Source organism: Phyllostomus hastatus, unplaced genomic scaffold (assembly GCF_019186645.2).
Source record: "Phyllostomus hastatus isolate PE091 unplaced genomic scaffold, TTU_PhHast_1.1 phas_contig_58, whole genome shotgun sequence".
Lineage (NCBI taxonomy): Eukaryota > Metazoa > Chordata > Mammalia > Chiroptera > Phyllostomidae > Phyllostomus > Phyllostomus hastatus.
The window spans coordinates 20,994,062-21,009,812 of record NW_025333916.1 but is presented as its reverse complement, the minus strand read 5'-3'; the positions used below and the strand labels follow the sequence as shown (position 1 = coordinate 21,009,812).

General features: G+C 34.5%; 1 protein-coding gene across 1 annotated transcript in view; it reads right to left on the bottom strand.

Moving 5' to 3' along the window:
• ANKRD31 (ankyrin repeat domain 31) overlaps positions 1-15,751 on the bottom strand; it is a 119,241-nt gene that overhangs the window by 96,083 nt on the left and 7,407 nt on the right. Inside the window, exons 2-5 of the mRNA XM_045848253.1 lie at positions 13,751-13,824; positions 9,652-9,761; positions 3,945-3,985; positions 867-940 (exon numbers count right to left, since the gene is read on the bottom strand). Of these exons, the coding sequence (XP_045704209.1) occupies positions 867-940; positions 3,945-3,985; positions 9,652-9,761; positions 13,751-13,824 (299 nt within the window). The remainder of the gene's footprint in view (positions 1-866; positions 941-3,944; positions 3,986-9,651; positions 9,762-13,750; positions 13,825-15,751) is intronic.

Sequence of the window (15,751 nt, the reverse complement as noted above, 5' to 3'; positions counted from 1 at the left end):
GAGCACCAGTGACCTAGCTCTTTATCCATTTTGCACTTCTGGACATCTTGGAAAGCATTCTTGCTTTCCAACAACAGTAGGATGTTTCAGACACATTCTAATATCTTCATGTTCCGAGACAAATCGACTGTCCTGTAAGGATTCCTGGTCTATTCAGCATTCCATACACTCACAGCACCCATATACCTAGTACACAGTAGGCTCAATAAATATCTGTTAAAATATGAATAAATATTACAGACCAAAATCTAGGCACTAAGAGTATAAGAATTGGTGATGGGCATAAATGATATTTTTGTAGTAGCAACAAAGTAAGAGAAGACAGAGCTTTTAAGATTTAACTTTTTCAATTTCAAGATACCATGTTCTGGAGTCCTTTTATTATAATACCAGATTTCACTGGCCACCAAGAATATTTACTACACTGCTATACAACATACATAATATTCACTCTGGAGGAGTCACTAAGAGATACCTCAGAGACAAAGTCAGCCATTCTCTAATACATCTGAATCTCAGTTAAATGACCTGCATGATTGCCTGCCAAGAAAGAGATGACAAACATAAAATTAAAAATGCTATGAACAGAGAAAACAAACCTTGTTTTCAATTGGAATCCCAAAATTACAAGTCAAAAGAGTAGACTTTTGAAGTAGCAGGCATTGACTGCACCTGAGCTGCTTCTCATATGGGAGACTATACAGCATGATCTAAGGTCAACACCAACGTTGACTTCATATGTAAAAATGTATTGTAGCAATGTGTAGCAGACTAGCCCAGTTGTAAACAAATGTATATCTAATTAGGCCTTGTATTTTTAGACCAAGACAAATTTACTTTCAATGACTTTACCCATGAAAACATACCTTGAATGCTTTTGTGGTTCAGTGAAAGGTCAGACTGGGGAAATGACACAGTGAACATTGGACATTTTCCAGTTCTAAAACATAAACAAATTAATAAATAAATAAAATTTTTAAATGGAAAGAAAAAAACACTTTCTCACTCATATAATTTAAACTTTTCCCTTCATTTAATGGAATTTCAAAATAGGATAAGTTGTTTTTATTGCTACATCATTCTAATTACTTTTACAATTACTACCAATTTGTAAACATTATTTCAAGTGGTTGCAAAAATGAAGGATGCAGCTGAAAAATGAATGGATGAACTTCAGGGGTATAAACATGCTAAACCACATTTAGTTCTGAAAGTAACTTTGGGGATGACTATCTGCCAAATATGTGTGGTGGGGTCAGGAAAAAAGTTTGCTCTGACATATAGTTTGACTATCTAAATCTTCAACTACTTTGAAAGTTTGTCATTATAGTTGAAGATGTAAGTGAAAGTAACTAATGACATTAATCATTCTTGTATTTCACAGTAGGCAAAGACAGGAAATATTGAAGGGGAGAGTGTGAAGGCAAAATAAGAGTCATGCCTAATCTGCAATTTTGATAATCTGCCTTAAGATAATTAAAAGTTCATTGAAGAAAATCAGTCAGTTAACTTTTTCTCAGTTTAATTTACTACACAAATGCAATCAAGATATCTTCCTTTACAAAAAAGAAAAGCCTCTATTTTCAGTTGTTTTAAGAGCAGTTGTTATGCACCAGGCATATTTACTTCAATCCTAAGCAAGAATAATAAATTGAACATGCTCTCCTTTCTAAAAATAGATGTAATCAATATATGCTATCTTGGAAAGACACTGCTCATGTAAAATAATTTCTATGAGACAAACAGAACTAAATGTTGTTTTTTTCCCCCTAAACTGTGGTATTTTTTTAGAACAAGCTGATTTACAACAAAATAAAATCATAGTTTGAGTCAATAACAGATTATTTTCCTTAATGAGAAAGGAGAATTTAAGACATAAGTCTAAAAATACAGCAAACTTTCATCTAAATTATTAAAAATAATTATTTATATTAGGCAAAACTACAAACAATGCACAAGTCTGACAGAGAATGATTAAATAAATTATAGTATAATCAAGTTATACAGTAAAACATGAGGCCATTAAAATCCATGTTTATAAAGAAAATAATTATGCTAAACCATTACTTAATACTTAAAAACAAGAAATAAAATTATCTGCAGAATGATCCTGATTTTGTAGAAAATATGAAAACAAAAATATACAGAAAGCCTAAAACCAAATGTAACAAAATGTTAACAATGATTCTCCCTGGGCAGTGAGATTATGGATGCTTTGTTAGTCTTCCTTAGTCTTTTCTTTTTTCTATTCTACAGATGAATTTATATTGCTGATATAATCAGTAAAAGGGTCTTTTTAAAACAGCAATTCTCAAACCTGTTGATTTTGGACTCCTTTGTACTCTTAAAAAGTTTTTGTTTGTGTGGCTTATATTTGTACATTTACATATTAGAAATTAAAATGGAGAAAATTTTTAAATAATCATCAATTTAAAAGTAACAATAATAATTTAGTAACACACTAATATATTTTATGAAAATTACTATATTTTCAAAATATTTCACATTTTTACAAATTTCTTCATAGCTTATTACAAGACAGCTACCATCTCATATGTGCTACTGCTTTTGATCTTTTGCCATATATTTTGTTTGGCGTATATAATGGAAATCTGGTCTAACAAACATATGCACTTGGAAAAGAAAATAGTTCTTTAGTAGCCTTTTTGGATAATTGTAGATATTCTTTTCTGATATCCCACCAAAACTCTCAAAGCAGTAACTTCCTTAAAGGTTATTGAAAATGTAAAATCTGAAATGAAAAATCAATGAACGTTTTGTATCCTGTTACATTACAACCCTTTGATCTACTTGCACATTGAACAGATCTTTTATCTGTGCCTGATTTTGTGGCAACATGCATTGGTCTTTTAGAAAATACTGAATTATATAAATCTTATGTACATCTCATTATAAAGTATCAAAAAGATCACCCTCATAAATATTACCACTGATCTCACCAGAAAAATTTAAGTATTATAAAGCCACTAAAGTCAAAGTGATAGACAGGTTTTTCTAAACTCTAATTTTCTTTTGAAAGCTTGAATATTTTCATTGGCAACAAAAACTATTAGCTATTTTCCTTGAAGTAACTGGCTTACTTCATTCATTTTCAAGAAAATGTCTGCCATATACCCAAGTGTGAATAACTAGTTAGTCTGTTAGTCATTTTTTCAAGTTAATAAAAAAAGTGAGGCTAGTTTTCATACAATGCTTACAACTCAAACAAGTGCTCTCCTCTATACAACCATAATACTTCAGTATGCACAAAAGTACTTTAAGCATACTTCCCACTTCATCAGATTTAATAAAACTAATAATTTTTCTACTTCAATAAATGCATTAAGTGAAACTATTTTTTCTTTAACTGCTAGTACATGGCAGTGAAAAACACAGTGACTACTAGTGCTATTTGGTGCCACTGTCCTGACTCCTATCTAAGGCTCTGGAATCTTACCCATTTGCTTTTAGCACTGTAAGTGCAAATGTCAATACCGTGAAATAGGTAATCATGTGTTGGTATATATTATGAAAATAATTTTGACCTTACATACCCTTAGGAAAGAATCTCAAAGATTCCTAGGAGGCTCATAGACCATATTTTGCAAATCATTGTTTTAAAAGAACTGAAAGGATAAAGTCTCCTCAAGCACAATAGTTGTATGAAGTCCAATTTCAATAAGCTCTACAAATTCTTATTTCATGCTATGCTTTAAATTTTTTAATAATATTAATACACAGAATCAACTTAATCTGATCAATCTCTCTTGTGAAATAAAACTTATTGAGAATCTTTGTAAAATAATATATATTTATGCTGCTTTTAAAGGGGTAATTTTTCAAAAACATAATTCCAAAACTCTTAGGAAAATGAAGATTCATTTCAGATGTGCAAAAAATAAAAATATCTATAGTATTATAAAGCCAAAAATTAGAATGCTTACTGTAATAGAACTTGACTTTGTTCCATTTCATCTTGAGGTTCCTAGAAAAAAAAACAGTAGATTTTTTTCCAACTGATGAATGCTAACCCAATGCAACACACTAAAACTTTAACATTTAAGGTAGTTCAAATGGTAATCTTTCTTAGCATCTTTTTTAAATTGTGGTAAAACACACATAAAATTTACCATTTTAACCACGAACAGTTCTATGGTATGGTACACATTTACAATGATGTACACCCATCACCACCATCCATCTCCAGAATCTATCCATCTTCCCCAACCGAAACTACATACCAATTAAACACTAATTGTGCACTCACCCCTCTCCCAACACTCAATATCCACCCTTCTACTTTCTGGCTCTAAGTATCTCATAAAAAAATTATACTATATTTGTCCTCTTATGACTGGTTTATTCCACTTAGTAGAATGTATTCAAGGTTCATCCATGTTGCAGCATGTATCTGTATTCACTTCCTTTTTAAGGCCAAAGAATCCCATTGTATGTACCACATTTTGTTTAACCACTCTTCTGTCAGTAGACACTTAGGTTACTTCCACCTTTTAGCTGTTGTAAATAATGCTTCTATGAATATGGGTAAACAAATATATTTTCAAGTCCCTGTTTCCATTTATATTAGGTACACAAAGGTCTGTCCAGAAAGTATTCAGCCATATAGTACGAGAAATAAAAGACATTTATTGAAGAAGATACCAGATACAAGAAACACTGTACACAGGACAATGATGACTCAGTCCCCTTCAAAGCTGGCACCTTTGGGACCTCACACAGTTCTTCCAATAGCCATCAACTGCCCCGTTGTATTTTCCTGAATCTCATCAATGGTCTGAAATCTCTTCCCTTTCAAAGGTGATTTTTGTTTTGGGAAAGGCCAGAAGTTGCAGGTCGCCAAATCTGGGCCTACAGATTTGTAGTGGGGCTGAGTCACCTGGGTGATTTTATGTTTCGCCAAAAAATTCTGGACAAGACATGATGCATGAGCAAGTGCACTGTCATGATGAAGGTCCCAGTCACCAGATGTCCATAGCTGCAGCCTTCTGAATCATCTAATAGTTTCCGCAGAAGAATGTTCAAGCTTAATGCAAAATCTGATGCAGATTCATTGTTCTACTTGCTCAGTCATTTTGAATGTGATGGCCACACAGTACACATACTCACTCAATGGCATCCACTGCCCCCACTAATACAGTAAAGTCATCATTGTTCACACACGCGCATTCCAGTCCACTCTCCTTGGCTGCCAGGTTATATTGATGTTGTTCGAACGATCCTCATTATATTAACAATGGTTGAACTTTTTTCTCACAGACCTTGTAAACCCAGAAGTGGAATTTCTGGATCACATGGTAATTCTATGTGTAATTTTTTGAGGAGTCACCATACATTTTCCATAGAGGCTTGACCCATTCTACATTGCCTACCAGCAATAAACAAGAATTCTGATCATCCTGCATTTAGGTGGTCCAGCAATTTATGCCCCAGAGAGGTAGCTAGTAAGAGAGAATGTTACCTGCATACTGGGGCTTAAAAAGACTGATACACACAAATATGTCAGCTAGATATATAATAAAACAGGTACTATATATACATATAAATCCCTCCATGAGCTCTAGACTTGCCAACCACAATCCTCCTTCTATTATATGATCAACAAACAAGACTGTGGTCATTCATTTCCTTCAGGGTTCTCATTAGGGTTCATTTTAACTGCTTTCACCTTTACATATGGGTAAGGATGGAAGGTAAAAGAAGGAAAGTGATATTCAACTGGATTCACACCTCTCAGATAAAGAGTACCACATTTCAGAGAGCAGAAGTTAGAAGAAGCAGTGTGCTGTAAATATGTCAGGGACCGCCCTGCCTGGTCTCAGGAAGCTGTAACCCCCCATGACTTAGGCTGAGTGAAAGACCTCCGGACCAGGAGTCACTAAGGAGACAAAACTTATTTTCCTGGCATGAACGCTGCCTGTTCTAATGCCTGGCTTCCCTTTTGCATGATCGGCAGCCAATGACGGGTAATAATTCTCTAAGAAGAGAATGAATCTAAGACAGACTTGATCACGTGAGAATGCCCTAAGGGAAGAGACTCGGGGCTGTGGATATGAAGGGGTGATGGACATCAACCCCTGCCCCCTCGGCTTTGTCAAAGCCTGAGTCCTTGTGAGAAATCCAAGTCTCCTAGCTGCCTTTGTCTTCTCTGTTAACTCAGGCCTGCAGGGGTGGTGCAGCCCAGACCAGAAACAGTGGCCCCCCGGACTAATAAGGCCTGGGACATAGAATATGCAAGATCCTGTGAGATCTGTTTGCTGGAGGATGTTATTAAATTGGAATTTAAAGGCACAGACAGGAAACCTTTGGAACCTGTAGTCCTTTTGTATGTTAAAACTCCAATCTCTGCCCAGAATCACAGCAGGAGTTCTGTCTGCACCTTTGTAAGTCATCTACTTCTTTTGATTTTTTCTGCCAGACTGTGAATCTACAAACTAAGTCTGTATTCTCAATAAAAATCTGCTTGGGAATGGAGTCGGGGTGCTCTCCACTAGAGAGAGTGGCCCTTCTGTTCCTATTTCCCCACAGGACCTGGTTGTCTCTGTGTATATTTTTTCTCGTGTTTTGACGAGCATCTGCAGCCGAGATGGATACTGCTGGACGGTATCCAACACAGAAATATCCCTAAGAATGAATTAATCATTACTTCCTATTAAACCAGGATTTTCCAGATGATCAAAAACTGATAATAAGACCAGTGATGCCCTTGCATTAATCACAGTTCTTCAAAGAAACAAAACTACAGAATATGCACATATATACTGAAAGAGATTTATTATAAGGAATCGGTTTTGTGGACTGGCAAGTCCAAATGTACAGTGCGGGCCACAAGTCTCAAGACTCAGAGAAGCTAATAATGCAGATGAAGTCCAAAGGCTACCTACTGGGGAATCATCTCTTGCACATAGAGGCTGGTGTTTTTGTTCTATTAAAGCCTTCAATTGGTTGGATGAGGCCCACCCACATTATAGAGGGCAATCTGCTCTACTCAAATCCATGATTTAAATGTTGATCTCATGCAAAAACGTCTTCATAGAAATTGCCAGAATAATGTCTGATCAAATATCTGGGCACCCCATGGTCCAGCCAAGCTGACACATAAAATTAACCATCGCACCTCCTAATTTTGATAGACACCAATGTCTCAAATTATTCTCCAAACATATTAGTTTTCCAAACTAAACTCTCCAAACAAAGTAAGTTTTCCATGTAAAGTTTAAAAGGTGCTTGCCAAAAAAAAAAAAAAAAAAATTCAGCCAGAAATATAAGGTACTACACAGGGTGGGGCAAAAGTAGGTTTGCAAGTTGTTCATATGAAAAATAATACAATCATTAATAAATAATAATATAAGAATAAACTATTTAACGTACTCTCAACTGTAAATCTACTATTCCTCACCTTGTATATACCAACAAAAATAAATGTTCAAATAAAATAAAAATTAAAAAATAAAAACTGCTTGCCTTATAGCACCTGTAAGTAATAAGGAAAGGTACTGCAACAAGACCCAACAAAAATGATGAGTATGAAATATTTTAAAAGATGCTACCTTTATTTTTAAAAATTAAGGGCACATGGACAAAACCAAGGTGTGGTGGAATCAGGGATGGGAGGTGGTGGTGGATGGGGTGAGGGGGAGTAGTGCCGGTAAAATGGAGACAACTGCACTTGAATAACAATAAAAAATTAAAAAGTAAAAATTAGTATGGTGTATAACAAACTGAAGTTCCTCTATTTCTACATAGTTTCTCCTTATTTAAAATAGCCCATCATTTCTAAAATAGCCTGTTTTGAATTGAAATATCAATGTTGTATCTGAGTACTAAGGAGGAATTTATTTAGAAATCCATTTAATAATTACTTAGAATTTATTTAGAAACTGAAATCAAGGTATAAAGCAATATATTTTATTCTTTTAAAATACTTCTGGGAAAGCATCTTTTCTGTTCTCTCCATCTCTTTATTTGATAAAATCAGTTTTTCTCATATAGTTAAATTACTAAAGGTTTGTTTTCTTTTTTTTTCCTCCAGAGTGGACTTTTTATTTCAAGCTGACCATGTGTCAAGGTTGAAAGAAAGAAACTCAAGTCTGTCTCCTTGGCTGAAGCCCACTTGGATTTCCATACGTGGTTTACACAACCACAAGCCCCCACAGGCTAATGTCATAAGAATTCTGAGTGTCGGGATATAAAGAATAACAGTGGGAAAATGTTGGGGTCTGTTTTTTCAAGAGGGAGAAAAGAATATTTCCCTCCCCCTAAAGGCATATTTTCATAGAATAAAAGTAAAAATTGTAAGAGCAACGTATGTCAATTTTTTAAATATTACAATTCACTATAGATTTTTAAATACTTTGACTATATGGTCTAACTTTTATTGTGGACAAAAAAAGAGGGGCAGGGAGAAGTTAAAGGAGATATCTATTTTATTACCAATGAGTTCCCATGAAGGTAAAAAAAGAGGGACAAAATAATTCATTTTTCCTTCTTATCCTAATTTTATAAGCCCAGAACCAGCAGATGGCTGATTTACTATCTGATGTCCAATCTTTGAAATATACATTCATTAATTCCTAAAGTCCTGTAAGGCAACTGTTCCAAGACTGTTAATCATCAGAAATTACTGAAGAGCCTTCAAAGCAGAGATTCCTAAGTTTCACTCAAGTCCAGTCCGAGAGTCTATACATTTTTTAACAGCTATCCAAATGAGTCTAATAATAAACATTCAAAATCACTGTTCTGAATTACAATCTTCATGTAGCAAATGCTTCTGAAATAAACTAAAAATATTATTTCCCATTTCAGTTACTGAAACTAAAGGAAAATATGTTCTTTTTTTCTTAACTCAAATATTGCTGAACTGATTTTTAAGCTCATGACTAGAAATTAAATATAGACATTTCAGCTTCAAGAAAAAATATTTGATATTAAAATTTACTTTTAATAGAGATAATTCAAGTGATACACGTCCTTAAGTACAATATTAAATAGATCCTCATGGTCAACTCTTTGGAATTTTTATCAATTTCTGCTATTAAAATGTATCTTCCTTTCCATTCCTCAAGACTTTGTAGGTATTTGGTTAGCTAACTTATTTATGCCAAGGTCCTAACTAAATTACCCATTACCTTTCCCCTAAGTGATTACATAACAAATAAACAAAAATTTATGTATATAAGTGTGTATACACACACATGTACTCACATACATAGGACAACAGAAATGCCTTTCAGTGGTCCATACTATATATCACATTGACTAGTATCCTCTTCACAAATTTAAGATGACCTCTGACATACAATGCAGATGAAAACTATAATTATTATATCCTAATTTTACCTATTTTAACACTGTTTCTCTCATTTTCAAATCTATACCAGAAAGAGAAAAAAAAAAAGAAAGAGGGAAAGGGAAAAGATTAAAGATTAAACACCTCCTCCTAAAACAACCGTCTTTCAACAAATTTACAGCAAGGAAGTAGAATGGTTAGCTAAGAAAAGAGAAAAAAACTGAATATGAGAAGAAAGAAGAAGCAAAATAATAGACGAAAAGAAGTAATCATTAGTAATTTGTACTCTTTTAATAGCATTTCCAATTTTCAATAAGTCTATATTTAATCAATATGCTTATCACCTGTAAGACTGCATCCTCACTAAGGACAGGCATCATCTTCTTTTTACTTACTTGCTCTTGCAGATCCTCTCTGAGCTTGAACCTAAGTTGAATCTCAGGAGAACGTGTGCCTAGAATGAAATATAATCATAAGTCATTCATAACAGCTTTGCTGCTCTGCTTTGACAATGACCTAAGGATTTGAAGATAGTAAATGTGTTTAAAGATCATTTTGTAAATTATAATTTCCTGTCACTTTTATGTGTTATGATTTTTAACTTATTAACTAGGAAGAAACATATACATTACATTGAATAAATTAATACTTGATATTTCCTCTTTCAGGATGAATGATGAAAAGGATATATATTATATATATTTTTATACAGACTTAAATCACACTAGAAAGAATACTTCTTTTTAAAAAAATTCATTTTAGGTCTTTTTAAAAACCCACCATGCTAACATATAATTCAAGAAAATTCAAAGTTTCTGTTGCAAGATGGCAAATTTAGCTCATATTTTAACTTTCTCCCCTTCCTAGTTCCTATCAAGATTCCAAAGAAATGATTAGTTTTTAAAATCTGAAGCAGCAATGGTAAAAAAGGAAATATATCCTTTATAGATTAGAAGATTAAAATGGATTACAGAGAGCCCTGGCTGGTGTAGCTCAGTGGATTGAGCGTGGGCTGTGAACCAAAGTGTCGCAGTTTCGATTCCCAGTCAGGGCACATGCCTGGGTTGCAGGCCACGGCCCCCAACAACCACACATCGATGTTTCTCTCTCTCTTTCTCTCTCTCTCTCTCTCTTTCTCTCTCTCTCTCTCTCTTTCTCCCTCCCTTCCCTCTCTAAAAATAAATAAATAAAATCTAAAAAAAAATAAAGTAGATATTCTATAAAAAAAGAAAAAAATGGATTACAGAGAAATCAAAAATTAGTAAACAGCTTGCCACTCAACATAGGAAAAGGAGTAGGTCCTTCAGAAGTAATTACATGGATTTTGGAAGAAATTCTGATGGAATCAGAATTGTTGAGAACCACCCAGTTCAGAGCAAATCTCACCAACAAAAGATGGAAGAGGGTAAATTATAAGTTCACAGTGGATAGTTTCATACTTCACTGAGCTTGCTGTTTGTAGCAAAGATGTTTAGGATGAATGTTATAGCCAGCTACTCTGTGTGGGAGGATATCTTCCTGACCAGATATCGAAATGTACTAAATGCTGAAGTTGGTAAAATAATATAATAATGGCACAGAAGTAGAAATACTCAAAAAGATCAATGAAACAAAAAAAAAGTATACAACAGGCATATATACCCAGGAATTTAATATGTAACAATAATGGTATTTTAAACAGGGGCACTGAGATGAGTATTCAGTAAATAATATTGGAAAAGTTGGTTAACTTTTTGAAAAAATGAATTTAGAGAACTATGTTCCCCTATGCTAAAATATTCCAAAGATAATTTGTAAAAGTTATAAATATAATAAGTAGAAATAAAGATAAGAGAAAATATCTTTATGGTCTTGAGGTAGGTAAACTATTTCTAAATTTGAAAAAACTAATAAACCCTAAAAGACCAACAGATTTTACTATATATTGATAAAAACTTAAAAGTTCTGCAATACAAAATATATCATTAATAACATTAAAATATAACTTGGAAACTGTGTACAACTATTTGCAACACATATGACAAAACTTTTGTTTATTATGCAAAATGCTCTTATAAATCAATAATAAAATGAGAATAATTAGGAGATATATAAGGAAAATCATAAAACCCTGTGAATAGTCAATATTAAAATGTATAAATATTCTCAAAAATGCAAATTAAAATATTCAGATGCTTTTTATTTACCAGTTTTATGAAGACTGAATATATCCTGTGTTGGATCTAGAGAGGAAAAAGCAATCTTTTTTAGGGAGCTGTATATGAGGTCTATGGAGAAAAAGTTCAGACATTGTTAATGTAATGAGAATGGTTTGCACAACACTGATGTAACCTGGCAGTTGAGGAGAGTGGACTAAAATACGCATGCATGAACAGTGATGATTTCACTGTACTAGTCAGTGGGGTCAGCAGATGCCATTGAGTGAGTATGTGTAGAGTATGTATACTGTGTAGCCATCACATTCAAAATGACTGCATGAGTAGAGCAATAAATGTACATCAACTTTTGTGTTAAGCTTGAACATTCTTCTGTGGAAACTATTTAGATGATTCAGAAGGCCTCAGCTATGGGCAACTGGCGGTTAGCAACTTCATCACGACAATGCGCCTGCTCATGCATCATGCCTTGTGCAGAGTTTTTTGGTGAAATATCAAATCACCCAGGTGACACAGCCCAGATTTGGTGACCTGCAATTTCTGACTCTTCCCAAAACTAAAATCACCTTTGAAAAGGAAGAGATTTCAGACCATCAATGAGATTCAGGGAAATACGAAGGGGCAGTTGATGGCTATTGGAAGAACTGTGTGAGGTCCCAAGAGGCCTACTTTGAAAAGGACCGAGGCATCATTGTCCTGTGTACAATGTTTCTTCTATCTTACATCTTTTTCAATAAATGTCTCTATTTTTCACATTACATGGCTGGGTACCTTCTGGACAGACCTCATATGTCAGTATCTGACACATGTCAGATCCTTTAAAATTAGAATACATTCTTTAAAGACAAATCTAATGTTAGCTAGTTATTTATTCTAAAGAAATAATTAAAAAGTAGGCAAAGGTATAAGCATTAGAGTATTTATATTTGTTGTAGTATTGACAAACATCAAAAAGGTAATCGATTCATTAAGGGTATACTCATACAAAATAATATTTAGCAATTTAAAAGGTTGAGGTAGATCAATATAACAAGAAATATATTATGTAGTACAATGACAATTATGAAAAGAAATGTTTATGTTGGCATATGAAAGTCTAGAAGGATATACAAATACTAAACACTGGCATTGTTGGGAGTGGAATTATAGGAAAGAATATTAGATAGCACCTTTCATTTTCCATATAATTATGTATTTTCTAAATATTTATACTTTTTAAATACTTAGCAACAATAATAAAGGTCTATCTTTTTGGAAAAGGAAAGAAAAAACTTGGCTGGAATATTAAAACAGACCTCTAGCTTTTTCCTTGTGGCATTTTACACATCAAAGAATACATGCTGGAGACCAATATTACACTGTTCTTTCCAATTACAAGAAAGAAAAATCACTCCAAGATGAAACTGTAACTTGCCACTGGGGTATCAGGTAAGGTAGTGTGCACAGAAGAAACTTTGTAAGTCACAACAAAAAGATCGTCATGATGTTTAGGAAAATTTTCTTCTATTCCACACCTATTTCCAGACATCCTCCAAAATGAAAATGCTCACAGGAAGAAATAATAAATGGAAATAATCTACCATTTTAAACAACTACTGCATAACTGATCCTTCTGAACAGTAACAATTAGTGATAGACTTTTGTAGATGCATTTTTTAGTTGATCTAGAAGTGGACTCAGGAAGTATGGAGTATTGGTAGGTAAAAGGCACTTTTTAAAAACAGATATATAATTAGACTTATTGTGTGCCTAGGTTAACTAGACTAATATAATGTTAGTGACTATGTTAACTAGACTTACTGTAGTGACCATTTCACAATATATATAAGTATCAAATCATTATTTTGTACACCTAAAAATGTTATATGTCAATTATACTTCAATAAAAATAATACTATAAAATAAAAATAAATAAAAATATACGCCAAGGATATTTGAAACTTAATTTTGTCTAAAAGAATCAGACTGGTTATTAAAAAGTACCATTTACTTTTGCAAATAGGCAGCTTCTAGGGCTAAACTGGGGGTGTGGTGAGGCAGGGAGAAGAGTTATCTGAGTATCACTTCCATATCTCTGTTGCCCTCTCTAGGAGTTGCAAACATCTTCCAGAAGTTATGATGCCCATTGTTGTCCTCATAGTAATAGGCTTTAGGGTCTATTACAGATACCTAAAAGAAACTAACTCTGTAAAGTTAAAGAACAAGACTAAATATAAAAGAAGATAGTAATGGAATAACACCATCAGGGAAATAAAAGGGACTATTGGTGAAAAGAATTATTCCTCACCTTTGCATGTTCCATTTATATCAGGATGGAGACTGAACTCAGATCTAAGAGATGTGTCTTGATCAAAGAGCAACCTTTCAAATACCAAAATGAAGGTACAGATTGTTATCATGTTTCCTAAGCAAATATTAAGAATTTAACTGTCAAGGTTTTTTTTACAAGTTACTGTCAATTTTATTTTATAGTGGTTTCAGGTGTACAGTTTACTAGTTAGACAATCGTATACTTTACAAAGTGTTACCCTCCATATTTCCAGTGCCTACCTGGCACCACACATAGTTATTGCAATATTATTGACCATATTCTCTATGCTTTACTTTATATCCCCATGACTATTTTGTAACCACCAATGTATACTTCTTAATCCCTTCACCTTTTTTACCCAGTCCCCTAAACTCCCTCGCCTCTGGCATCCATCTGTGTCTATAAGTCTGTTTCAATTTTGTTTGTTCATTCATTTTGTTCTTTAGATTCCATGTATAAGTGAAATCATATGGTATTTCTCTTTCTTTGACTGACATATTTCACTGAGCATAATACCCTCTAGGTCTAATGATGCTGTCACAACAACAAACAATCCAATTAAAAAATGGGCAGAGGATCTGAGCAGACACTTCTCCAAAGTGGCCACACAGATGGCCAATAGACATATGAAAAGATGCTCAACATGACTAATTATCAAAGAAATGAAAATTAACACCATAATGAGATATCACCATACTTGTCAGACTGGCTATCATCAATAAGTCCACAAATCCACTTTGAGGCTTGCAGCAAAATGAAGTGTGGCTCATTAGCTTCTTACTATCACTTCTCTACTTTTCTGCCTCCTTTCAGAAAATCTGTGCTTAGGAATAATGTGGTTGAGAACCTGGAAAAAGGAATGTTGTGTGCTCAAAACTAGTAACCAGTCTGGCTGCCAACCAGCAGCAGTTTTATGTATGTATGCCCTGAGAAATATAAAACACAGCTTCCAGCCAAGATGAAGTGTAGGTAGATACACTTTGCTCCTCACACAACCAAAAGAAGGAAACAACCAATTTAAAAACAAAAAACCACCAGAACTGCCAGAAAATTGAACTGGATGCAAGCCCAACAACCAAGGAGTTAAAGAAGAAACATTCATCCAGACTGGTAGGAGGGGTGGAGAAGGGGCGGAGAGAATGTTTGGCAAGGCAGCAGTTGGTGGACCAGGTGGGTGAGGTGGCGGCTGGCAGACCAGACAGTCCCACATTCATGTGTGGATAAACCAGGAGGAACAACTGGGAAGTGAGACAGACCACACAACCAAGGGTTCCAGCACAGGGAAATAAAGCCTCAAAACCTCTGACTGTAAAAACGTGTAGGGGCTATGGGAGTGGGAGAAACTCCCAGTCTCACAGAAGAGTCTGTTGAAGGGGCCCACAGGATCCTAGAACATACACAAACCCACCCACCCAAGAATCAGCACCAGAAGAGCGCAATTCGCTTTTGGGTAGCAGGGGAAGTGACTGAAAGTAGGGTGAGAGCCAAGCAGAGAGGGCATTGTCCCCTCCCTGACCCCTCCCCCACATGTAGCCACTATGCAGTGACATAGGTTGCCCCACCTTGGCGAGTACCTAACACTCTGCCCCTCACAATGTAACAGGTGCACCAAGATGAAGAAATATGGCCCAAATGAAAGAACAGATCAAAACTCCAGAGAAAGAACTAAGTGACAAGAAGAAAGCCAACCCATCAGATGCAGAGCTCAAAACACTAGTACTCAGGATGCTCACAGAAATGATTGAATGTGGACACAAAATAAAGGAAGAAGTGAAGGCTATACAAAGTGAAATAAAGAAAAAATATACAAGGAACCAACAGTGTAGGGAAGAAAATCGGGACTCAATGATTTGGAAGAGAAGGAAAAAATAAACATTCAAGTAGAATAGAATGAAGAAACAAGAATTCAAAAAGATGAGGAGAGGCTTAGGAACCTGGGACAATTTTAAACCTTCCAACATCTAAATCATAGAGGTG